Source organism: Marmota monax, unplaced genomic scaffold, assembly GCF_021218885.2.
Source record: "Marmota monax isolate L192 unplaced genomic scaffold, Marmota_monax_Labrador192_F-V1.1 WCK01_AAM20220418_F8-fsc00080, whole genome shotgun sequence".
Classification (NCBI taxonomy): Eukaryota; Metazoa; Chordata; class Mammalia; order Rodentia; family Sciuridae; genus Marmota; species Marmota monax.
In genome coordinates, this window is record NW_026694750.1 from 4,338,859 (window position 1) to 4,365,946 (window position 27,088).

A 27,088-nucleotide genomic window follows, 5' to 3' on the forward strand; every position below is an offset into this window, starting at 1 on the left:
CTTCCCTTCCATCTAGAGGCTTGCGTGTCCACAGAAGGTTCTCCGTTTCCCAGGGGAGGAGAAATGAATGGCGGGGATTGCTCAGTTTTGCATTTGCTGCCTGCACCCTGCTCAGCTCTGCTGCAGCCCCAGGGTGGAGGGGCCTTGCTCCATGGCGGTGTGTGTTCTGCATGGCCTCTGCCTGGGAGCCAAACCTGGTCCCAGAGAGGTGCAGGAAGCCACTGGCTGCTATGCCCAGGCCACACTCGCCCACAAAGGGAGGCCCTGCCCATGCTGCCTGGGTCTCTGGGCTGGTTCAGAATTCGTGAAGGGAGGTACAGAGGGATGGTAGAGCCATATCCTGAGCTACCATCGGGTGCCCATACCCACTCTGGGCAGTGGAAGTGCAACTTGAGGGGCAGGTTAGGGGCTCTGCAGGAAGATCATTCTGGGTTCAAGTTCCAGCTCCAACACCCTCTGTGCAGCCCTGGGAGGGGGATCACACACCTTCCCAGCCCTGGTAATAAACTTAAACTTAGCGTGTAGCCTAGAGCAAATGCCTAGGACACAGTCCTGGTCAGCTGGCCAATGCTGGTGCCAGATAGGCCAGAAGAAATAACACGAGGAAGCCAGGGCTCTTCCTGCACAGACGCAGACGCACATTTTCTACATTTTTTACCTTGTTCTTGCTCATTTCACAAATATGTGTCAAGGGCCTATTGTGCATCTGGCTCTGCTCTTGGTGTTTGGGGTACCCTGCGAACCACTCCAACGTAAGATCCCTTTCCTGTGGTAGTCACACCTGAGGGGCCAGACATGAATCAACCAACCAACAAAGCAACGGTGAAACACAAAGTGCCTCAGGTGGGCTGAGCCCTGAGAACCAGGCAAAGAAGAGGGAAGGGTCCTCTGTGTGGGAGGGGTATGGGGTCAATGAGGCCTGATAGAGGAGACAGACGGATCTTCCAGACAGAGGGAGGACGCTCTTCATGTCAAGATCCCAAGTTCACTGGGCAGGGCGGGGAGTGTGGCATTCAGCTAGCTCTCCAAGAGGGATTATCATAGTGCTGAGCACACAGCAAGTGCCAAATAAAGACATCCTGAAGGGTGATGTTTCAAGATGAAGGTCCCGGCTGCTGATAGCACAATGCAGTGGCATGAACACTCACACTTGTTCCTGGGCAGCAGCACAGCTGCCCCAGCCCCCAACCCTGGGACTCCCAGCAGTAGGCCTCCTTATGAAACAGGTGAGCTGCCTCCGGGGCCCACTCTGTAATTAGGGCAATAACTGAGCAAGGGCTCTATTTATAACCCCCAGCCCTCAGCAAGCCTCGGAGACAAGCAGTGGGTCCCTCTGCAGCTCCCATACCAACATCTATATGTGAACTGATTACAACAATTAATTTAATAGGGATTCCTCCACACAAACAATGTATCATTTTATTAAGAAACTCTATAAATGTCAGTGGTGCAATTCATTTTTATTAATTTTCTAAAATGAAATTAGCAGTGGTGGCGGTGGCGGCAAACAGAAGTTGTGCTGCCTTCTCATCCAGCAGAGTATTGGTGTCATTAATTCCTTAATACCAGGAGGCCGGTTTGTATGAACTCAGCAGTTAACTGCACCAATTAATTTCAATACCGGAGATGGGTGGGGGAGTCAAACCCAACTCAACAACTAATTTAGGAAGGTCCTTGAACAAGAAGGCAACTTTTCCTTCTCCTGGGACACAAAGCTTTCAAGTGTAAACACTGAGAGCATATTATAATACTAATAGGACCGCCTAGCCCCACCCTCTGCCTTTAGGAAAAGAATTTGTCCTTCCAGGGCCTAGGGAAATTCTGGCAGATGCTTCCTGAAATCTGGGCCTCTGGCAGGTTGGGGACTGCCCTTCAGACAGAGGAACTGGGACACCTGTGAATGACGGACCCTCACACAGGCAAAGCAGGATCACAAATATCCCCTCATGCAGTCCTCCCATGGCTCTGTGAGGACAGGGTCAGCAGTAACTCACTTTCTACATGAAGGAAAAACAGTGGAGCTTTTGAAGGAGCTGAAATGATTTTCTTACTGTCACAAAACTACTGGGTAACAAAGCCAGGGCTCAAACCCAAGCCCGTCAATATGGGAACCCACATTTCCTCTCCTCCCTGCATGCACTGTGTCTTGGGACAGTAAGTCTCTTGCTCCTTTTACAGTCCAAAAAATCCCCGAGTGACATCCACTTCTCAATCAAGACCCAGATTCTGGAGGCTGGGATGCGGTAAAATGCTCGCCTTGGATGTTCTGCAGTGCTGTAGTCCACACCAGTGCGCATGTCTGAAGCCGACACACTCCGGAGAGCCTTGCTCGGGCTCAGGAGAAGCTCTTTCCTCCCACTCAGACTGGAGGAGCCTCTCATGGAGGAGCCAAGAGCCTTGGAGAGGCTGGAGGCTGCAGAGACAGGCACCAGTGCCACCAGGAAACAGCACACACCTCCCTCTCCCCAAAGAACCTAGGCCAGGGCTTCTGGAAGGGAGTCCAGACCCGGCACATGCCATGGTCTGTGTTCATCCCTCACCTGTGTTCAAACAGCGAGTCGGAAACCGGGGGGGAGCCCAGCAGCATGAGTTCTAGCAAGTCCTGCAGCTGGCTCTGATGGCCACAGGCTTCGGTGACTGCCCTGGAAGCTGCCCTCAGAAGACAGAAGAGGACTGGGCTGGGTTTCCCACAGTCTGGGCTGTGGCTGAGTCCACCAAATGGCAGACTGTGTCATCATGACTCTGCACTCCCCACTCCTGCCCCTCCTCAGAAGAATGTCCTTCCCGGCCCCATTCTTGCTGGGGTTGGCCATGGACTTGCTTTGGCCACATCCAGACAGGGGTTTTAGCTTCACCCGCATGTGCTGCCTTGGGCTTCTCAGCCGCTGCCTCTCCCATGAGAACCAGTTGTCCCAGACAGAGGGAGCTTCTCCAGCCTAGGTCCTAGAACAATATGCATGGAGCAGTCCTGATCCAAAGCCACAGGCAACCACAGACCCACAAGCAAGAAATAAAAGTTTGTTATTATAAAGTCACTACATTGGGGGTTGTTTCTTACGTAGCATTACCACAGCAACAGCTGACTGATGTAAGCCATTTGGTTTTATAGCAAGGAGAGTCACAGCTCCAGAAGGCTGAGGTGCTAAGGACACTTGCAGAGGGACTCTTCTCCATGTCTCAGGCTGCAAAGTCACATGAGTCAGAGCCACCCCAGGGGAGGGGGATTTCAGCCACTGATCTCCCTTTCCTCAATATCCCTAACCTCCAATTGGAACATTCTGCCCTCATCTAAAGGATGCTATAACCAGTAAACCCCTGAGCTGAGGAAGTTGGAGTTTAAAGTACCTCTTGAATAAGTGAACATTCTCAAGGGGCAGAGCTTTCCTCCCTGGCTCAGCACATAGCCGAGTCAGGCTTGTGACCAAGGGTGCAGAGGACCCATCTCACCCCTACCCTGGTTCCAGCTAGCGATCCCGGAGACGCTGTGCTTCTGTCCAAGGAGACAGCCTGAGCACTCCACCTCTTAGATTCCCACCTGCAGGCCAGTCACCCCGCAAGCCACACTCCAGCTAACACCCTCAGCTAACAGACAGCTGGCCTGTCACCGCCAGTGGAAAAGTTGTGGCCATTGTAAGAGAGTGGCCACACATTTCTGAAGCTCTAGAATGTAACACACCAAAAATAAAAACTTCAGAGTTGGCGAGGAAAGAAGCTGCCTTTAAATAAGCGCTGATCCCAGCCACACTTCCCCGCCGCCCAGCGGCAGCCTCTGCTGGCAGGACTGGGGCAGCGGTGTTGGCGACAATTCCCTCCGTTCCCAAGTGGCAAGCGAAGTTAAATGCTTGTTGCATTTAGTAGGTTCAAGGACATTTACTGCATAATAAACCACAAACTCAGCCACTGCTTCTGATTTGGGGAGCTTCTCACCTGAAATCAGGAGCAAGTCGACTTGTAGTGTGTAAAACACATTGAAATGAAAGTGGGCAGATGAGCCAGTTTCTCTTTTAAAGGTACATTTTGGGAGAATACTAGTGGCAGGGGGGCACTTTCCCAAAATAAACTCCCCTGCAGCCCCTGCCTAAAATGGCTCCGGAACCCAGGGGAAGGGTCCAGCCCTGGCCATCAGCACAGGTGTTCGAGCGCTCAGAGGCAGCGGGACCATTTTGAGTCCATCTGGTTATACTGGCTACAACGGTCTGGGCAGTTAACGGCACCGTGGAGCCACAGGCTACCTGGCGCAATGTGGCGTTTTCCACCTGTTGCCTGAATTGACTGGCCAGATCAGGTCACCCATGAAAGTCAACCAATCCATTCACTGTAAGTAGCGGAAAACGGCAAGATCCGGGGCCTTACCTTGTCTTAGGGGACGTGGTTAGCCATTCTTCGTGTTTCTCAAATGTTATTAAATAAGCTGCAATTTCCTGAAACAGAAGAATAAAGAGATAATAACAACAATTAGCTCACGCTGGACCCTGAGAAGTAAGAAAGCTTTGTTGCTGCCAGCCGCGGTCTTCCTCTGCCAGGCTGGACTCCATCTCTGCCAGGAAAATGTGCCACCTGGACGCGGCTTCGATTTGATTTTCCAGTCCTGTCCACTGAACCTGCTTACGACAATGATCAAAGCACCGGGTTTCAAAAGAAGAGTCAATGGCAAGGACAAAAATATTTCTCTGTGGGAAGAAAACATCAGACACACTCTCAGGTTCTAAATGGCATTAACCTGAAGGAGGGAAAAGCACATGCCAACTATGGGTCTCCACCTGGGCAAGGTCGAGTGGAAGGTTTGGGCTGTTTTTCTGAAGCTGGACGAAATCTTTCGGCTTTGTCACAAGAGACGCCGCGTTCTCTCAGCTTGATTCCCAACCCCCTGAGCCAAATCACAGAAAGATTAAAAGGAAAAGAAGAGATAAAGCCTTATTCCAGAGAGAGGAGAGAGAGAAGTGAGTAGCCTTTCCCACTACTGATAACTTGATCTACTGAGCAGTGCTTCAGAGAAGAGCAATGTCAGCCGAGTTTAAGGCAAAGAGGGAGAAAATGTGGGCACCTGAAGGTAAATTAAATATTTATAAACACAACAGCATCACTGCAGATAGAATTACTGATTTATTAATAATTTCAATAGAAAGCCAGTGGGTGACATCAGCATAAGTCATTGCTCCAGCTCTGAGGCATGATATGGCCCATTACTTCCAGCTCCAAACAGATCTGCTAACACGAAGTTGGCAGGGATTGTACGTTAAATTAAGGTTGGACTGGTACACGTTTCCCTTGATCTTGGTGGGGATACAACCCGGAGCTGCTGCCCTCGACTAGCAGGGGAATGCAGAGCAGAGGCCTCCCTCCCACTCTCCCCACAGCCAGGCTGCCTAGAACGAAGCAGCCCGTCTGCCCAGGGCCAGCAGCCTCCGGGACTTGGACGTAAAGGAGTTGACACCTGTGACCACAGACACTACCCTTGGCCTTGAGCGAAAAGGAGGCACCACCACCAAAAACCGGAAGCAGAGCAGTTAGCATCGAAAACACCACCGTGTCACGCAGCCAGAAGGCCCGAGGCCCTGGTGGAGACCAAGCCTCACAGAACAGCCACTACCGAGAGGCAGCCGGTGACGGACGCCAGGAGACTAGCCTGCACCCGGGACCAGGGAAGAAGCAGCCCACGGCAAGAACAGCTCCCCCACCGTCCAGGTTGCTGTCATCGGTTTCCACTACAGAAATCACAAATTAAGTCACTGACCAACCAGCACATGTCCTCTGTCCCTAAGCCTTGCCCTCAGGGCCTTGCTGCAGGGGGTGCCACCTCCTTTGGTGAGTCCTCGGTATTTCCCAATATATCTGGCTATACTCCCTGGTGTGTGGGTGCAACGCCCCGAGTTCTGATTGCCTGGTGGTTTGGATAATATCCCATCCGACCACAGAAGGACAGGACTATGCCATCACTGATGTATCTCCGGGACTTTCAGTGTCCTGGGGCCAGAGAGGTTTCTCATAAATGTGTGTGACACAGATGGCTGGAGGAGCGGGCGGATGGCGGGAAGGGGGTGGGCTTGGGGGAAGGGCAGGCAGTGTGGAAATAAACGCGCATTCGAAGGGTGTGTGTGCTTATTCTGAAGATAGAAGCCCCCAGCACAGCAGTTTCTGGAGAGCACTCGCCAGTTATTTAACCAACTCTAAGTCGCTGCAGGAGAAAGCAGCATGGGGTGAAGCGGGCACACACGGGCCGCAAGCAGCGCCAGCTCGGTACCAGCCCCACCGCTCACCAGCGTCTGGCCATCGTCCCGCACACAGCGTGGCTCTGCAGCCCCCACCCCACTTCCTATGGAACTGAGAGAGTATCCCCTTCCAGGCCAGGGAATGGCGAGTCACAATACTCTGGCTGGCAAAGCCTGTCCCCAGTTAGGGCCCCTTTATCTCAGCGTCACCAGGTCTACATGATGTGAGCTACCTGTCCTGAGGCCCCCGATAAGGTAGCATGTGCCCAAATGGCCCCAGGTCAGAAGTGGCCCCTGTTGCTGGGTGTACCCCTCAGCCCCTCACACCTGTCGCCCCCGCCAGCAGACAGTGAAAGTCAACGTTAGGATAACTGCTCACCCTGAGGAGTACCTGCTGGCCTCCCTCTGGTTTCGCTAACTACTCAGAGCAGGCTGTGGTTAGTGTGAACACCGTGTCTTGACTCTCTCCCCAAATCTCGGGAGACTTAGAGGAACAGGCTCAGCAACTGGAACCCTCTGATCCATATCCTTGCCCAGCATCAGGCCTTAGTGACCCCGAAGATGGGGTGCACAGTGCAACCATCCCAGCCACCCCTAGACATATCCTATTCTGATGACTCAGAGCATCCACAGAAGACCTTCATTGACATCCTTCAGCCATCACTCAGCCCACCCAGCAAGGCTTCCCACTGCTACTGTCCTCCAAAGAGAAAGTCCCCTGGGCCACTTTTGAATTCAGCAGGTATCTATGGACACTTACTGAGCACCTACTATGTGCCAGCCTGTGAATGAGACCACAAGGAAGCCTGCAGCTAACGAGCTCACAGTCAAGGAGGGGACAGTGCATACAGCAGCATCAGCACTGCCCAGGGGCAGCTGTGCTGAAGCTCTATAGCCAGACTCAGGGTCACTGCAGCTCTGACGAGCAGCTGTGCAGGCGACCAGAGGCCCCAGGGAACACTGACTCAGGAGCTACCTGTGGCTGTCAGCCACTCCCTCCTCCCCAGACATACACAGCTATTCCCAATCCATGGGACACTCACCCAGGATCCCAGTAAAAGCATCTGTCCCACTTAAGACCAGCTTCTCTGAGCAAAAGAAACCAACATCAACACCCAGTCCCACCTCTGCCATGCTCGAGTGGCCTGGACTTGACCGCCAGTGACTGTCACAGGCTGTTAGCAGTCTTCAGCAGACCTGCAAGTGTCTGGGTCTCCTCTCCAACGCCAGACCCTGCTGCCCAGCCCTCCCAACCACGGCCCTTACCGGGGTTTGGCCCTCCTTACCAGCTGGACAGCCAGGGCCAGACCTGCCTCCTCAAAGCTTAGGAGAACACACCCCAGTAGACATTTCATGGGGTAGAGAAACTTGAGAGCCATAAAACTTCAGAGTAAGGAGGGTCAGCTGGGCTAGGTGGGGGTGATTTGCAGGGTGGGGGTGACACTTCATCCTCTGTGTCATCACTGTCACGCTAACATGGTGAAGTGTTGTCCAGGGTTGTGTCCTGCTCTAGGCCTTAATGGGGGATAATCCCATTTATTCTTCACAAGAAACTGTGAAGTAGGAACCATGCCCACTTCACAAGTGAGGAAACTGAGGCACAGAGCAATCAAGTGACTTGCCCAAGGTCACACAGCCAGTACCTGTAGAATTGGGACCCAGACCCATGTGGGATGCTTCCAGAACCCACACTTTGCCCACTGTCCTGAATTTCTTCAAGAACGGCAGGATTCCCTGGATGGAGCCCAAAGGAAACGTGTGTGGACAGCCTCCTGCTCCCCGCTGACTGCCCCTCCCTTCCCACCTCCCTGCCCTGGGCCACAAGTGCAGACTGAGCATCCCTCAACGCACCCCCCCCCAAGAGGACCAGGCCCCTTCCACCCGAGACCTGGTCTGATTCTCGAGGTCGTCTGCTGCAGCGAGTCCTCGTGTCGCTGGAGTAGGCAAGGCTGCTTGTATCCATGGAAGCCTCTGCTGAAGAGTCTTTTAAGGCAGAGGAGACGCCCCAGCTGAGAGCAGAAGCAGCTGTGAACAGCAGGGTCCAGCCCCTCCTCCCCTGAAGCTCTGCAAGCCCAGAGAGCCCCGAGGAGGACAAGGACACGCGACAGAGATCAGAGCAGCTCCTTTCTCCAGGGAAGACTGAAGCCCAGGGAAGGGGAAGCTCTTGCTGAGCCCAGCCCAGGCACCTCCTTTCCCGCTCACTCACCACCTCTCAGAATCAAGTGTGGCTCAGAAGATTCACAGGAGGCGCAAGCAAGAGCAGAGGAGGCTCCAGAGAAGAGAAAACAGGTACTCAAACCAAAGCACAGGCACAAGTGCTCAGAGCAGCGTGGATCGCAATGGCACTGGCCACCCAAGTTCCACGGACGCATGAATACACGGGATGTGTACATTCAGTGGAAGGTCATTCGGACGTGGTGCTGTGACACGGATGGACCCTGAAAATGTCATGCTAAGAGAGAAGCCAGGCACTAGAGGCCACGCACTGTATGAGGCCACCCACTTGAAAGGTCTGGAAGGGCAAATCCACAGAGAGCGAATGCCACCTGGGGATTGGCAGGGGCTGTGGGAAGAGGGGCCTGGGAGTGACTGCATCTCTATTGAAGTGACGAAGATGGCAAGACCTGGATGGCAGTGACAGCTGCATAATACTGTGGATGTGCTAAACGTCATGGGTGGTAAGTTCTCTGTTATGTGTATTTCATCACAATTAAAAAAGAGAAGAAGAAAGCATGGCGTCCAGCCCGGTGTGTTCTGGCTGAGGTGACCCCCAGCCTACCCGGCCCACAGACAGGCTGAGCCCAAAGGGCCACACTCGCCACCCGCCAGCCTCCTCCAGTGCCCTGGCTCCGGGCACCCTTCTCTTCCTGGACCCTCAATACTGCATTGCGGAGGAGAATGGCTCGACTGTCAAGATGAGGAAAGTCGCTGCAGGTGCCAAAGCAAAGATTGCCCAGCCTGCAGATCTTACACGTTCAGTTTGTCCTTTGGACATTCCAGTAGAAAAACTGCTTCCAAAATATGTTGCCTGTGTGTGGCCGCAGCCAGAGGGCCACTGTGGCAGAATCTGCCCAGCCTGGGGAAGGTCCCCGCAGACCAGGGAGGCAGGTGGGCCCTTCCTGGAGGCACTGACAGAGCCTCAGCAGGAAGGGCAGAGTGGCAGGACTAAGGGTGGCAAGGCTGTCCTGAGTTCTGCCTGGTCACTCCCCCACCCCCACACGGGGGACCCTACACGTCCAGTCGCCAGCTCAGGCCCACAGGCTCTGGAAGATTGCAAGCCCGTGCCAGTGGTGAGGGCTGGAAGATCGCCCACTGAGGCCACCTGGCTCCTCCAGCCCCTTCCCACCCCAGCACCTGTGCACCAGCTCTGCCCCCAGGGCCTGGGAGGCCCTGTTCACAGCACAGCCCTGCAGGGGTCTTCTACTCCTCACTCCCCAGTGATCTCCAGTTTCTGGAACCTTCTCGCAATGGCCACAGCACTCTGGGACTTCTAGCTTCCAGTGCCTTCTGTCACGAGGCCTGTGTGTGTGTGGTGACCCTCTCTTTGTGGTTGTGGAGTGTCCAGGAGGGGCCATCTCAGGCCCTGTGTCCACGCAGATCCCTGCACTGCCCTTGTATCCAAAGATGACTGCGGACTCCATGAAGTTGAATAAGGGAAGGCAAAGTCCTCTTCCAAAACGAGAGTGTCCAGCTGACCTCAGCCGCCCTTGCTGTGAGCCTGGGCTGGGACAGAGAGGGCCGTGAGGTCCCGTGGGCGCGGCCCCTGCGACAGGAGCCCAGAGGAGCCGCAGGCGCTGCTTCCAGGTGCTCCTACCACAGGGCAGCCTGCAGCCGCCCACCAGCACTGCAGCAGCACTGTCCACAGGAATGGGACAGGAGGCGCAGATGCCAGGCACGTGTGTGGCTTTGTCATTTCTAGATGATACATTTTTTTAAAATATTTCTTAGTTGTTGTTGACGGACCTTTGTTTTATTATTTATATGTGGTGCTGAGAATGGAACCCAGTGCCTCACACATGCCAAGCAAGTGCGCTACCCCGAGCTACAGCCCCAGCCCTAGATGATACATTTTTTAAAAGTAGAAAAAAAAGGAGAAATTAATTTTAATAATGTTTTATATTTCAACTGATAGATGCAAACCCGTGTGATTCCCTAATTTTAGAAAGAAACCAGGAGCCACTTGATATTCTGTTTTACTGCTTCCTGGATCCGTGTGGTTTCCTCCCACAGCCCACCTCAACCAGACACAGCTGTGTCTCCAGGGCTCAGTGGCTTTACACAGCTGCCCTATGGGACAGCCAGTGCCACTACAGCAGGGGCCTGCAAACACGGCCTGCCTTCCCAGCGCAGCTGTGCGCCTGGGCCTGACTCAGGGTGGGAGGGCAGGTGCCACACGGCAGACTGCCCAGAGGGCAGGGCTCACCGTCCCCTTGGTCCACCTCAGAGGCCAGGAGCTGGAGGTGGGAGGCTCCCGTCTGCTTAGGAAGGGATAAGGGAGTCCAGGGCTGAATCCGCCAACTTCTCGGCTCAAGCTCTGTGCGCCTTCCCTTCCCTCCCAGAAGGACCTGCCCACTGCACAGTGCCTGCTGCCCACTCCACAGAACAGGCCGCCGGACCAGCTTCCCTCCAACAACCTCCCGAGGAGCAGCCCTCACACAAAGGGCAGGAGTCCCTTCAGAGTCTCTAGGGGACTTTGTGTCCAATCTGTCTGTTAATGTCAGGGAGAGCAAGGGTCAGTTGAGGGGCCTTTGGTGCTTTTTGTAACAAATTAAATAACAATGTATGTATGTATGTATGTATGTGTGTGTGTGTGCGCAGGTGTGTGTGGTGTGTGTGCGTCATGCATGTGTGAATGTATGTATGCGTATATGTGTGTGTATGTTTTGTTCTTTATTCTCCCGAGTCCATGTAATAAAAATACCTCTGTGGCCTACACAATCTCACATACCTTTCACAGAGAAAAGGGTGGGTTTTCAACCAAGAGATAATTTTTTTAAAGTTTGGTTTTTATGAGAGTTCTGCACAGGGTTTTATCTGTAAGGGACCGACGCTGAGGGGGAAAAAAGCCACGGCTCTCCTAGCAGCTGGCCCCAGCATCTGCTAGAGCCACAAAATGCAATTATATTACTCCCAAACGAGAAGTAAAAATATCTTGTTTCCAATACTCTTGGTTTTAAGGCTCATCCTTAATGTCCTCTGGGTATTTCCATGGTGCCAGATCTCTGTGTTATGCACTTTATTAGGGATGTGTGAATGTCATATTAATGACTTCTAACCGACATGTTTACAGTGGAAGCAAATTTTCCCAGAATCCACCACTGACTGCACTTTACACAAAATAATTGGCCTTAATTTAAATAAATAAATAACCATTCCATGCCCCCTCCCCTGATGTCTCTCCCCCTGTCTGGGGAACCCCATGGGTACAGCTGGTGGTTCTCCTCTGTTATAAATATTCCAACTGGGGTCCAGCCATACAGTGCCCTATCTGGACACTCCTATGCCTATCCTCTGGTGGATTTCCCAGGCACCAGACTACAAGCCCACACCCTGCACAGGAGGTTCTGGGTCCCCAGCCACAGGTCAAAGCCAACATCCCAAGTCAAGGTTTCAAAGCGATGGCCAGCTCTCCTTAGAAACAACTAGCACCTGGAATAATGGCTCACAGATAGCTTTATTTGCATAGGAGCTAACAGAGCTCTACTCTGGCCACTTATGAAATGGACATTATCATAAATCTGAGGGTGTCCATAGGACTTCCCACAAGATGGTAAACAGCAATTCTGAATACATCGGCCTCGACTTCCGAAATCATGACGCCTGGCCCAGTTGGCTGGCTGGCATGTACACAGGGAAAAGCATGCTTCTGACCACCTAAGTGCCAACCAGCAAAGAAACAATGAGCCACCAAAGGACAGTCAACCACAGATGCAGTGAAGAAGCAATTCCCTCATTTATGCACTCACTGGCTCAATCATTTGATGAATTATTGAGCACCTACTGTATGTCAGGCGTTACACGAAGCCCTAACAATACAAAGACACATGAGTAATGGTTGTTGGAAATGAAGCTGGGAAGACAGACAGGCTGCCGGGTCCAGCACCAGTGTCATGCAAAGCAGCTGCGGGCTGAATTAGCAGTGAGCACAAGCTGAGGCAGGGAGGGAGGCGACTCCAAGGAGCCACCTCCCAACCTGGGCAGGAGTGAGCAGGGGTGGCCAGGCAGACAAGTGGTGCAAGCACTGGCCAAGGAAGCAGCGTGTGCAAAAGCAGGAAATGGAGAAGCAAGTGTGTTCAGGGCAATGGCAGCCAGTGAAGTGGCTGGAGCCCGCAGGCCTGCGGACGACGTCAGAACCAGGCCGCGAGGTTGCGGGCTCAGGAGTGTGGGGTGGACGTGCCAGGCCAGGTGAGTTTCATCACAAGAGCCAGGCGGTCAGGGAAGGCTTTTAAGCAGAGGGGAGATACAGAAAGGGCCGAGCTTTGGAAACATCTCCGCGGTGGCGGTGCGGCAGAGGGGGGCTGCTGATGGGAGTTATGTTGACAGCCCAGGAGAGGGACGGGGACCCAATGCCTGGAAAAGCAAAACAGATGGGGCTGAAACCCAGCTGGCTGCAGAACACGGGGGACAGTGGTGCAGCGAGGACACTTCCAAAGCCAAGGTCACACTCTGACAGCCCAGCAGCCGAGTCCACCCAGAGAGGCACTGGCTTGGCCTGTGTAGTATTTTTCCCATTTGGTTTATCTGCCAATTAAAAATTGAGAGATGGGGAATCCCAGCTGCTCTTGAAACCATGAAGCCTGGCAGCGGGGCCCCATCCCCCAGAGCACCCGCTGGCTGGAGCTGGGAGCATCCTCTGCGGGCGGGCTGGTCTTGGGTGACCACCATCTCCAACGGCTTCCTTTCTCCACTGACAGCACCTGCCTGGACCTGCAGGCACCTGACTCTGGTCTTTGTGGCACTGGAAACTGTGGACTGTAAGGACATGTGCTGGTACGGGCCACCCAGAAAGAGATGCATCTTAGAACAACAGAGTTTTTTAACAAAGTGGCATTAACCCAAACACTAATTGCCCCTGAATACAATGACATTTGTTGATTAAGCTGGACCCCAAACTGCCTCAATTTCTATTTCATCTTTGTGACAGTTGTCACTTTGTTATTGTCACTGAGCTCCAATTTCACCCTCCTTTGTCCTGCTTTGTGAAACAGAAGCCGGGTCCTCTAAACATTTCCCCTCTGCCAGCTTAGCAGAACATTAAGATTCATCGATAGAGAACGATGAGATGACCCTTAAGGTGTCAATACCAAGAAGGCACATCTCAGTGGCAGAGCGCCTGCCTGGCACACATGAGGCCCTGGTTCATCCCAACACCACAGACAGGCCAAGACACACCCCTCTGGTTTCTATCATTATTACTATTATTGTTATTATAATGTTGACACCGTCACTCTGAGTGGGAGCCCACACAGATGGGCATAGCCACCCCTCAGGACACGCTCCCTCTGTGATAGACCAGCTCCGGCCCACTGACCCTCGTCCCTCTCAGGCTGCCCCCTGCTGACCCACGTCCCTCTCAGGCCGCACACTCCTTTGCTCACTATACACTCTCTGCAGAGGTCTGAATCTCAGCACTGGGTGAGGGGTCTTTGCACCCTTGGTTCACCCTCTATCTGCCCCTCCTCGACCTAGAGGTAGTCGTGGCTCTTTCATACCGAGACTCCAGGAACCCTTAGAATTCCTTTTGAACACTGTTAGTAGGCAGCCACCTTCTCCAGGTTAGCAATTCTTGATGTTAGATGCTCTCTGTGGGTTCCACCTCCTGAATGGACCCTGACTGATAGGAGAACCGCCCACTGACCAGAGGACACTCACCATTGTGTCTCATCCTGGAAGGCGTACTGAAAAGTATAAGGGGAACAAGAACACCCCAGGGGGAAGAGGCACACATTGGGGGAAATGTCCAAATTGTCCCAGTGAGGACTTTAGAGCAAGTGCCCCAGGCACCAGCCAGATGGCAGTTGAAGGCACCGAGGAAGCTGTGTCCCACACCCCCTTCATGAGAAGACCTGAATCTGCCTTTGTGGAAGATGAAAAGCATTTCTTCTAAAGTTACTCCATCCCTTTTGTCCACATGACCTGGAGCAAGTCGTTTGACAGCTCTGTGCCTCACCTAAAATACGGGACAGCACAGTTGTACCCCTGGAGGGACCACAGGCAGATCCATGGCCCATGTGAGATCACTGGGCTCGACTCTGCTTCACTGAGGTCTAATTGACAACCAATAACGTGCACCTGTTTTGAACGTAGAGCCCGTGAATGGTAACAAAAGAAGACATTATAGGTCTGTCACCACATTCACGGTACGAAAGGTTTTCAGCACCATAGAAAGAAAATTTCACCGAGTACAGAAATCTAGGCTTATGGTCCCCCATCTGGGCCTCAAGACTCCACCCCACTGTCACCTGGCTTGCGTGGTTTCTGAAGGAAGTCACAGTTTCCATCTTTGACTTCTCCCTCGTAATTGTCTCCCTCGTGCCCCACTGGGTGGCTTTGTCACTGATTTGAATCAATTTGATCAGGATGGGCCTTTCCATGGTTCTCTTCATATTTGTCTGGCCTGGGTGGGTTGGTCTTCTTGGATCAGTGGGTTTACAGTTTTCCTTAAGTTTGGAAAACTGCCAGCCATTATATTGTGCGTGTGTGTGTATGTGTGTGCATGTGTGTGCAAGTCTGCATGTGTGTATGCATGTGTGTATGCATATGTGTGTGTGCATGCATGTGTGCGTGTGTGCATGTGTGTGTGTGTGTGTACGTGCACTGGGAACTGAACCCAGGGCCTCGTGCATGCTAAGCAAGCACTCCACCAATGAGCTGCACCCCCAGCCCTCGCATCATTAAACGAAGGGTCTTAGGCTTGGCTTTGCCAGACACTTAAGTCACCTGTGGATCAAACAGACCCCAGGGCTTATTCTGAACTTGCTTACAGGCAGGTCTACGCATCTTTTACTCTAGAAATGTTTTAGTCTCACCACTACCATTTCTCCCTCTGGGGTCTCTACAGAACACCCCAGGTGCTCAGGAAGGACAAATCTGTGTGGTCAGAATTTGAACAGCCCCAGTTCTGAAGGAGCCCTGAGAGGTTTCCACCTTGCAGCCCCCCCTGCTTTCCGTCCAGCCACACGGGCCTTCGCCTCGAGCACACGTACACACACGTACACACACATGCACACACAATCTGGTGTCCAGCAGAACATCCCAGGGCCATCGTGTTGGTTTGAAGGGCACTTTCTCTGCAAGACCCTCTCCTCTATGTTCTTCCCTGAAAAACTCGGTCCATCTCGACCTCTTGGGACTCGGCAGCCGTCTCCTCAGCGTGGCGGAACACTGTGCTCTGCTTGGATATCTCCCTGAAATCAGTCTTGAAATGCCTCCAGGCAGAAATACAAAGGGACTGGAGGGCTCCCAATCTTTTCTGTGACTGTGTAGTGACAGGCCTATTGTATTGTCTGCAAATATTCATCTCACATGTTCGGTTCAGTTTTATAATTGTTTATAACAAGAGGACAAATCGGCCCCGGTTACTCCATCATGGCCAGCAGCAAAAGTCTTGTGATAAATTTTAAAGTTTGTGTTTTATTCTTAGAGAGGCCAGCAGACTTTGGATGAAAGAACCATCAGCTAAGGAAGCAGGGTTAAGACCTGAGGGTGCCGTGCCATCTCAGAGAGAGGGTCCCAGGAAACCCACGGGGAGCCAGACTTCCTCAAATACCTGGAAGCAGGCCCAGAGCACTAGGCACAACTTGGGACCCATCCTGCTTTCTTCGACTGCCCCTTCCCACCGCCTCTGCCCCAGATGAAGCGCAGACTTGCCGACCTGAGGGCTCAGCTTAAGAATCAGAAAAGCCCAAAAGAGCAGAGGCTGTTGTCCTGGGCGCTTGAGGAACATGACGCACACCTGAATGTAAAACAGAATAGGAGCCCCGCGAACTTGGCCTCCCTCTCTACCTTGGCAGGACGCTGTCCACACAGCAAGTGTCACGTGCTGCCAGCTCCCATTAAGAATTGGTGACCGTGTGAAGTGCGCTGCACCTGTTGGTCTGTATGCAGCCGCTGCCCTCGGAGGAGAAGTCGGACTCGCTGGAAAATGCAGCAAGAACTGCGTTCCCACCCCATGCTGCGGGGCTCCCCTCGCACCTCTGCCCTCGCACACTGACCCCCACGGCCCTTCAGAAATGGGTGTTCAGTCAGAGGCCAGAAGACACCTGGAAGGCAGCTCACTGGCTCTGACACCCTGCGGGACAGGTGGAGCTTTGCCTGGCCCCAGGTCCTTGCTGCCTCCAAGCCAAGCAGAGCCACCTCGCTCCCAGCAGAACAAACACCAACACTCATCCTAACCCCCACCATGGAAAATCCAATAAAACTAACAAAAACAGAAGCCAGCCATCTTAAAATTAACACATCCAAGATACAAGCAGAAACCATTGATCAAAACCGCCCATCTTCCCCCAGAGCCAGCTCCAGAGCAGCCCTCACGCCCTGTAATGGAATCCAATTATCTACAAAAGAAACTTCGTTCCAGAGGAGAGGCGCAAACAAAGAGAGAGCCAAAGGCCCTGGCAAGGGGGGAGACTCCGCCACTCGTCCCTGCTCCAGGAAGGTACAACCCCCCAGCCGAGGTGCCTGAGAACTGCAGCCAGGGGAGCCCCTTGCCCTGGTCAAGGAAACCCAGAATGAAGCGAGGGCAGGTCCAGAGGGGAAGGAGGCCAGAGGTCCTGCTTCTTTCCCCTGTGAAAGCAAAACAGAAGCTGAGGCCACGTAGCAAGAAAATAGGGTTGACAGACATCTTTCTTGGAATTCCAGGACTGGCTGCATTTAGAAAATTTACAGGGATTTCGGCTAAAGTGGGGAGAAAGTAAGGTTTCATTAGCAGATGACTCAAATCCTTAATTCACACTTCAAACAAACAAGCTAATTGTGTAGCTAACAGAGTGTGACTGGATTATGGGCCACTGGTGGCCATTAATAGATGAAAGGTGTTTGGATTTCAATGGTGTTTGAATTTCATAACGTGCCTGCATAAGAGAAGGTAAGCTCAGTCACCACCTCCATTTGCTAACACCTGTGATCACAAATCCCACATGATAAACAAGCACCCCAGCTTCAAGCTTTTGGGATTGAAGAGTAAACAGGAGGAGAATTCATGAATTTTAGAGAGGTAATTGTTCTCCCCTGCTTTGAAGAGTAGTTGAGTTTGGTCTCAGAAGACCTTAACATATGCATGAACACAGCCTTCCCAGCTGAGGTGCCGCTCCAAGGGCCCACGGCTGGGTTGCTCCAGCAGGATCCCATGGGGAAGGTAGAATGGGACCGGCCTCCAAGCCTCAGGTATTATTGATCAACGGTGCAGACATCTCACCCCCAAAGACACAAGCTTACGCCTATATGAGAACCTAATTAAAACCAAAAACAGGGCTGCCCCAAACTGATCCTCGATAAGAACATGAGTCTCCCCTGTGACCAGGTGATCCTCAGAATCTCAATCCCGTTAGGAAGGTAAAAAGGAGATCTTCTCCCTCTTCTCTCACTTCAAGCAGTAAGATACCAAAGCATCATACCGTGTCACCTGCAGAGCAGCACAGCTGTAGGATAAAAGCAAGGGAAAGCATCTTTCTGGGCCCCTTGTGATGTGAAGGAGCAGGTGAGGTCAAAACCATTAAAAGGGAACTGCCTCCAAGGGTTGCCCCAGGGCAGTGGCAGCAGGAGGAGAGCTGGGTTGGTTTGGTTTGGTTTTGTCATATGAAAAAGAGTTTCTCATGCAGAGAGGCCCTTTGGCCCCGTGTGAAGACAGTCCACAAAGTCATCCCCACAGAGCTGCAGCCAGCCACCCTCGGGTGAGCGTCCCTGGTGCGATATTCCCATTACCTATCAAGCTCCTCCAGTGCCTCGGAGATCTGAGTCAAGCATTTCAGGAAGCATAAGCCACAGAGAAGACCAGGACTTCGCCAAGAAGCTTACAATCCTGGGAAGACAAGGCACCTAAGCCAGAGGGTGACACAAGACTCTGAGGCCACAGAGATGGAAGGTGGGCCATGGGAGATCCATGAAGAGCCAGCTCAGCCCTGGCTGGAGACATCAGGATGAGGATGGAAGGGAAGGGACAGGCTGCTGTCCTTGGTCCTGAAGCAGCAGCGTGCTCCAGGGTGGCGATTTTTACTGCAGGCCCTAACCCTTTAGTGAGCCCTGAAACAATTTAAGGTAGAAACTGGTATTTTTAGCGGGACGGATGGAGCAGAGTGGACTGAAATGGATACTATCTGAGTGTGCCCGGCCGCCCTGTTTCCTCAACCCCCATCCAGCTACCTCATCATGGATGAACACACAGACGTGGATTCTGGGTCATGACTTGAATAGAGTTCTGGCTGCTTGCCAAGGCCAAGGGCACGGCGCTGAAATATCGCTGCCCTTGAACACAACTGCTTCTGCCTGTCCTCGACCCCTGACAACTCTGCTCCGTCTCCAGGAGTTCTGACCCAAGTTTGAAGTGAGAGGCAGTGGTAGCAGAGAACACAGGGTGTGAATCAAGAGAAGCAGACACACAACCAGAGCCACGGCAGACCTCGATGGGAGGGAGGAGGAGAGACCGTTCTGTTTTTACATCAGTCACTAAAGTTTGGGGAATTATCCCCCAAAAAAATGTTGAAGGGGGAGGCATGCCTGTAGCCTCCACTCCCAGCTCTGCAGCAGCCTCCAGGAGGAGGCTCAGCTGGGAGGCCTCTCATGGGAGACAGGTGCAGAGCCTCACCTGGTCCATGGAGGATTTAACCCCATGTCAAAGGCTTCTGCTGTAAACCTGGAACTGTGACTGCAGTATGTGTTAGGGGGCTTTCGAGGAGCAAGTAAAGACACACAGTCACTGAAGACAGAAGATGGAGCTCCTTAATGCTGTAAAGATTAACTGTTAAAGTAATTTCACTTGAATAGAAGTTCAGATTGAAAACGTAAAGATTCCATATTACACAGCCATCAAGACTGTGTATGAAGAATTCCGTGCTTATGATAGTGTCAGGGAGAAAAAGCAGAAAACGCCATACAATGTGTATTCTGAAGCACACCTTAAAGGGCGCATAACAATATTGGAAAAATTTACTAAAATGTTAATAGCAGTTGGATTTTGTTATAAGGGCTCAGATAAATTTCTTTTTTTTTTTTGTACATTTTCTTCTCTTTTCCAACTTGTACTACAATTAGTATGAGTTTTATAATTAGAAGAAAACTACACTTCAAAGACTCCAACTCAAAGTCAAAATGGCTTTAATCTTGAAAAGCACCCTCAGCGAGCCAACCCTACAGCTGGGCACAAGAACAAGGCACAGGGCTTGCTTCACACGGTCCTCCAGGTAAGCCACCACTTAGCAGGGACATTCTGTGGCTGACTTTTTGTCCTTTCTATGACACTTCACAGCTGCTGAACGTTGGAAATGTACTCAAACGTTTGAGGTACTTCCAACCCAGGAGGCAGAGTAACAGGAATCACCTGAAACAACCCAGGACACAGGCCATCCACCCGTCTTCCTGCCCACACCTCAGTCACACAGGACCAGTAACGCTGCGGCAAGAAGAGCTCCGTGTCCTTACTGTGGCCACTGAGTTCCCAACATCTCAGACTATCAGTCCTGCTGTGACTATGACGTAGGGATCGTCACTGTCCCCATTTTACAGATTTAGAAACCGGGAATTGAGATTTAAGTCACTTTACCATTCCATTTTTGTGCTGCCCTTCAGAGAAACTTCCTTTTCAGTGTCCATAACTGCCTGCTCCCAGGCTCTCTCCTGCCCTCCCTCCCGAGCCCATTTAGGTCACGTGCTTCTTCCTCCCACTCCATCCAGACAGTTCCATCCAATCTCTTTCTCCATCGGATTCTTTTGACATCCTCCCACCCTGCAAAAGCCTGCGTCGTCACTGGGCCGCCCACACTCCCCACTCCCTCTGCCCTCTGCTCTCTGGCTATTACTTGCGGTTTCTTTTCTATTTCCTCCTTGTCCTCCAGCCCTCTGAACATCGGATGCCCCAGAGTGCCACCATGGACCTTCTCCCTCCTCCGCTCACTCCCAGGCCTCCCATCAGGGCAGCTTGCAACCCCCAAATCTATATTTTTCAGCCTGACCCTCTCCCCTGAACCCCAGGCTCATCTATCCAATTGTTTGTTAAAAAAAAAATCTCCTCCTGAATTTCTGCTGGGATCATAGGCTTCACACTGTCACTCCTGAGTGCTTGGTCCTCCCCTCCTGCACGTGAACCTGCTTTTCCCTAGTTCCCCTCTCAGTAGATGAAGCCCCGCCCTGCCATGGCTGTGCCACACAGCCCAGCCACCCCTGTCTCCTCCACTTCTGAAACAGTCAAAGCAAATCTGTTCACACCGCCTTCAAAAGATGGCCAAAATCTGACACTTCTCCTGCCAGCTGCCCGCTCTATGCAAGCCACCAGCCCCTTTCACCTGGACAGTGGCGGTGGCCTCCGACCTGCCTGGTCCCCCAGCCTGCACTCCTGCTCTCATACGAGCCCTATCTCTCTCAAAGTCAAAGCCAAGGTCCTGACCCTGGCCTCCCAATCCTGGCATCTGGCCCTGCTACCTCTCTGATCCACTTCTTACCATCCTGCTCCAGTCACGCCATCCCCTGGCAGTGCCCCAGACATCCAGCCCATCCTGCCCCAGAGCCTTAGCATTTGCAGTTCCCTGTGCCTAGAAGAGACTGTCTTCTCCAAATTCCTCTTGGCTCACTTCCTTTGGGTCTCAGCTCAGATGTCCCTCCTCCTAGGGCTGTCCCTAACCACTGTTCAAACAGCAGCATCCCTTACACTCCCAGGCCCTCTTCCATGCACATCTCCATCGGACAACTCTAACACACTACGCGTTTTGCTGTACTGTTTGTTGACTGCCCCTCTCTGTCTCTTGTCAAACACCCCCGCCCCCAGTGCAGAGATTCCATTTCAATCATTGCTCTATCCCCATCCCTGGGACAGCGGGTGGCTCAGATTCAATAAATATTGAATGAATAAATGAATGAACACATAAGGCTGTTCAAGGTCGCGAAGCTCATCAGTGTCAGTGCCAGGTTGCAGACCTGGGCCTTGTGCACTCCCACCCACACTGTCCCACCTCTGGTGGCCAAACATGTCACCTGGCAAACTCACAAAATCAGAAATATCCAGACAGCCAGGGAGCGAGCTGGTGGGAGCTTCCCTGTGATCCCAGCTGAGCTAAATGACCATGGTTGAGAGTGGTCACGGGGATGGTCCCCACGTAGACCTGGCTGCACACAGAGCTCCCAGATGCCAGGAGCTTCCAGGAAGACTCCGGAGGTGAATACAGATGTTCGCCAGAGGGGCTGGAGGGTCGCCCCAGACCCCGGCCCTCCCAGCAGGGCTGCCAGCCTCTGCTCAGCCCCTGAGACAGCCTGGACAGACCCCTCCCCAGCCCATCCTCGCTGCTCCTTCCAGTAATGATGCCCAGGCAGGAGGCCACCAGGCCTCTTCAGCACATTATGGCCCAAATCCTTTGTTTTAATTGGTCCCAGGCACTTCCACTTTTAGAGCTTTCTTCACTTATTTGGTTTAAAAAGTCAATCTCTGCAGGATCCAATAGGAGCCCAGAGAATAGATAAGATAGTGAGACTAATCTATAACATTTGTGTTTAATGGCTAGATATTAATTGGCTTCTTTTTAAGTGTGTAAATCGGCCTGTTCTCAGTCTTTGTAATCTGTCCGTTCCTGGTAATGAAGAAGCAGTATTCACAGCTCAGCGCCACACGTCACCTTGTAAAACTATAGTCCGTTTATTTTTAAAAATAAAATAGATTTATCACAATTTGAAATACAGAAAGTCATTAAAATAATAATTAAAAACACAACTACAAGCACAATAAAAGTTCCACGATAATAAACTACATTTTAGTGTATATTAATTCCCCTAATGATTTACTCTATACATCTTCCAGGGTCAAATCAATGTCTGTACCCCCAAAAAAAAAATTCAATTAAATTCTATTCACTGTATCTTTCAAGTGAGTCTATTGTTTGCTTTGTCTCCTATCAGGCCATTTGTCAGTTGTTCTAGCCCAAGATTACAAATAGAAGGGACCAGCCATCAAGGTCAGAGGAATCCACATCCCACCCAGCCACCTTCGCCATCCCCTTTCCATTTGTCTTTTATGACCTTGTTCCAGGAGGGGTGGAGACGAGGGAGCACACTCGGTCCATGTTCCTGAGCAAGCCACCAGCCTGCGGGCTGTGCAGCTCCGTGCAGGGGCCCAAGGGAGCCCCACAAAGAACAGGCTCAATCCCTCCCTCTCAAAACTTTCCCTTTCCCCCAATACGTGCTGAGTCAGCCCCCCTCCCCCAAAACTCAGCCCTGCCAGATGAGTTCTCTAAAATTAAACCCTCAGATGATTTCCATGCTCGGAAAAAAACTGACTGCTAGTGGCATTTCCATGAGGCAGAGGGCTAGGTGTCTGAGGGACTGTGCAGCATCTCCTCTCTGCACCCACACTCCCCGGCGTCAGTTGATGCCCAACAGCTGTGGGAGCAGGAGCAAGCCCTACAAGGCTGGGGCCAGGCTGGGCCTACGGGATGGGCAGCCCCTCCCTCTGCTGGCGACCACTAGGGGGCAACAGGCATCTCCGCAGTTAACTGAGATGAAGCCCTGTTCTCAGAAGGAATTTGTTTCCTCAAACACAGAGAACTTTGGAATTTGGAAAGGTTAAGACATTGCCCCAGAGCCTGGCTCTAGAGCAGCGGGAAGCAAATGGTTGACTTGGGACCCAACATGGATCCGTGACAGAGCTGAAATGAAATCAGAAGAGGCTGTGGGATGCTGCTGCTCACCCACAAATGGCCCTGAAAGGCCAGAAGGTCCACCTTGCCTGCCCCTTTGCAGCTGTGATGCCAGAGGCCCAGGAGCCCACCAGGGCCCACCCCTCACTTGAGTGGCTTCCCTGACTGGCTGCTTCCCCTTCTTGCACAAGGAGAGAGGCGTGGGCACCCTGGAGCTCTCGCACCCCACCCTCCTCCTCCAGAGAGCCCCCGTCCTCCCAGGACTGGTCTGGGGAGGACCAGGCTTTCCCGCAGCAAATGAGCACAGGAAAGGGGGTTGGGAGCAGGCAGCACCCAGGTTCTCATTAACCAAGACGGCCTCACGCTGCTGCCTGGCTTTCTGAGTCTCCACTGCAGAAAGCTTTTTAAAATATAGGTGTAATTTGGGCCTGTGGTTAATACTGTTTAATTTTATTTTGTACTGTGTAGTATTTTCCCAGTTGGGCCTAGGGCGAGTCTGAGTCTGGCTCCAGGCTTGCCGACTTGACAAATTAACCTGGTGAGGCAGCCATGCCTAGGTCCCCACTGCCAGCCCCTCTGCCGGCCCCTTGGCCCTGGCCCATGCAGCTCTCAAAACCCACAACCCCCAAAACACTACTGTCCAGGCTCCCCTTCACAGGGACTCCACAGCCCTTGGCCCACTGTCGAAAGAGGGGAGACAGACCTGGGGGTCTCTGGGCTCCCCGGTAACCTGTGATCTCATTAATTTGTTTATTCCTTCAACAACTATGTGTCTGTGCTGCTCCGTGCCAGGTTGTCTGCAGCTGATTTGTGGTTTGGAGAAGATGATCACCGTGATCTGGGAGGGAGGTGAGACTCCAAAAAGAAAATTGCATTTTCTAATCCTGGCTCCACCATTACAAGCTGTGTGACCCTGGGCAAGTCACTGCATATCTCAGGTCTCATTTTTGTTCTCAGATGATCTCTGAGAGAGCTAGGCAAGATGAAGTATTGACAGCCTCTGTGCAGAACACGGCACGCCATGGGTGCTCAATCAATGAAGACTGCTCCTTTGGGCTGATCATGAGATTCTTTTCAGTCACCTTTAGGTTAAGGAGACAATCATCAAATAAAGACATTTCCCGAAATGGGAAGCCGCCCAGAGGACCCCAGGTTCGGGCAGGGCTCAGGGTGGGAAAGGTACCCACTTTCGTGTCTGCAGCTCTGGGAGGCCAGGCAGCCTCCAGCTCAGCCCCTCCCACAGCCCCAAGGCTCTCTAGCAGCCTCCAAGCAGATAAGTCTGGTGCCCTCCGTCACTGTCAATTATGTGCATGAAAACACGACGATAAACCCACTCGTCCCAGACACCCCATAAATGCTAGTATGTAAAAAGAAAGAGAAAGGAGATTTTCATGTCCAGCATGCTGAGCAATAAGAGACTCCTCATCCCAGAGCAGCCCCTGGAATGGCCTGGAGGGTCCCCTGCTACCAAGAGGCTGGGGCAGGCTAGTCAGGAGCTGGATCGGTCAAATGCTCAGAGCCATGAATTTTTCTGAATCACAATAAAGTGCCTTTTACTTTATTGTCCAGATTATTTATAAATGGATTTTTCAATAAAAACCGAGCTCAGGACACATGATAGATTTTCCCTGGCACCTTACGTGGGTCATGTTCATCCCCACTGCTGGCTGCCGGGCCCAATAGCACGTACCTTGACCAGCCCGTCCTCCCCTGGGCTGCTGATTGGCCTTCAATAATTTCTCAGAAGCCCGTGGGTAGCCACTAAATTTAAACTCCTGTCCTAAAAACTCAAACTCAACTCAATAAGCACTTATTGATATCCTACCACCTGCAAGACATCGGGCTGGTGATGTGCTGCAGAGGGGACAAAGAGAAGACCAAAGAGCCCCCGAAGCAGAGAGGAATCTTCTAGGTGCTAAGCCCAGCGCCGGGCACCCAGGGGAGGCCCTGACAAGACAGGCACATGAGCAGCGCCTGTATCCGTGGGAGATTTGGGCTGCAAAATCACTACAGAGCCAACCTAAAGCACCTGAAGGAAGGAAGGTGGACCATCTCCCCTCACAAGAGGTCTGCAGCCAGGCGTGTGTCAAAGAGAACCTGGGTCTCTCTCGGCTCAGCCTGGCTCCAACTGTGGGCTGGACCTGCATGGCTGTGAGGTGACCACAGAAGGAGGATTCGTCCTGGACCTTCCCGAAGAGGTCACCATGGTTCTGATCTTCTTGAGAGTTGAGGGATGGTCCCAAAGCTCCTTCTGACTCACCGGCAATAACTGAGTCTCAGGCCACCCCCAAACCGACCATGGCATGATGGACCATGACCCAGCTAGGTTTGTCCCCACAACTGGAGAGGGCCTGGCCCCTCCAAGGAATCTGCCCACTGACACTTGAACACAGCTGAAGTTCTGCCGCCAAGAAATAAAAGGGCACAGCCGTTGGGTGGACCAGGCAGCATCACCCTGTCGGCACAATGGGCCATCTTCCGAGGGAAACTTGCAGGACAGACACAGTAAAATCAGGGAACTCATCCACCTTGTTCTTTGCCATATCCTTCCAGAGTAGCACGGGGCCTGGTATAAAGGAGACAGTCAACTCTCTGTGGAGCGAATAAATGAATGAGTGAGAACCAGAATTAGACCAAGAGACTGTCTGGGAACGGGCTCGAGATCATCGAGCTGCCCACCCCACCTCCACCAGGTCTCAGCGGCAGGACAAGAAGAGCGTAATTAAGCAAGAGCCTACTTGGTGCTTTGAAACCTGTCCAAAGAAAGGTAATGCTCAGAGGCAGGGAACTTCCCAAGGAACCGAAGTGTAGCACAGCCTCCTGTGCTGTCCAGGAAAGGGAGAATCGGGTCTAAGGGACACGAACCTTCCAGCCCCAGGAGAGGCCTTCGTCCCTTAGAAGCAGAGCTGACTTCTGTTTCTCCATGGTGTGGGTCTACCAGCCCTGCAACAACCCCTCGATCTTTGCTCCAATGCCTGCACTTGAGCGTACTTGGATGAGAAGCTACTGTGGGGAAGACAGTCCCCAAATAGGGGGTTCCAACCATTCCAATCACAAAGGAGAAGCACCCTCCCCCCTCCAACCTTAAAGTGGCCCCTTGTTTTGGTGTCCATCTCATGGTGATCAGCAAAGTTATTTTCCCACAAAGCAGATCCTGCTTCTGGGCTGAGGGTCAAACCTATTGTCATGCAAATGTCACAAGTGTTCAACTCTAGGACTTCACTCTAACTACAAATGCAGTCACTTAGGACCCTGCCCATGACTTGCCAGATGAAAATTTAGCCTGTCTAAGAGGCACAGCTTTCTCTTTTTCCCTTCCTATTGCTCAGGTGATCTCCAGCCCCCATGCTCACTCTGAGACCTGGCTGGACCAACACCCCCACTTGGCAGGGTGACTGTCATGCACCACAGGAATTGTTAGCATCAAGACTTCTGAAAAGGGGCAACCGATTATGTGTGTGGACAAGTGGACGCTGAATGTTCAATGTTGGCTCTTTCCTCTAAGCAAGAGTCCAGCTTCAACTGCCTGAACTTTGCATCTGAAGTCCTACCAAATCCAACCAGAATGGGAAGCAGTGAGTCATTTCCTTTTTAGACATTTCTGATGTTCTGTTCCCAAAGTTGGCATGTTTATCATGAAAGCAGTAAAAATGACCACAAGTATCTAATCAAGTGCTGACCAAAGACCCAAACAGTCGTGCCTTCCTTAAGTGGCACAGCACTTGTGCCTCCCCAAGCTACTAGCTCCCAGAGGGCTCACAGTCCGCCACCTGGGATGAGACGCTGGGTGGTGGGGGAGTCCAAGCACTGGATGAGGCCGCCAGCCAGGGCTCCAGGTGCTGAGGGAGAAAGAGAAACACTAGGAAGAGAGACAGAGAGAAGATCCCTGCCAGAGCAGGGCTCAGGACGGAGAGGACGTGAACAGGCAGAGGTCAAGGTCAGGTGGCCCCAGGGCTCAGCTCCTGCCGTGAAGGTCAGTCAGTCCTGGCATAAGCTTGGACCTGTGCTTTGCTTCAGATGTCTACGGGCTGCTCCCAGGGAGGGCAG

The 27,088-nt window shown here is 52.3% G+C and overlaps 1 protein-coding gene across 17 annotated transcripts in view; it reads right to left on the minus strand.

The window, feature by feature from the left end:
- Nucleotides 1–27,088, minus strand: part of Camta1 (calmodulin binding transcription activator 1) — a 767,538-nt gene that overhangs the window by 498,902 nt on the left and 241,548 nt on the right. For all 17 annotated transcript variants that reach the window (XM_058572711.1, XM_058572707.1, XM_058572718.1 and 14 more), the window contains one exon: nucleotides 4,354–4,421. In XM_058572711.1, the coding sequence (XP_058428694.1) occupies nucleotides 4,354–4,421 (68 nt within the window). The remainder of the gene's footprint in view (nucleotides 1–4,353; nucleotides 4,422–27,088) is intronic.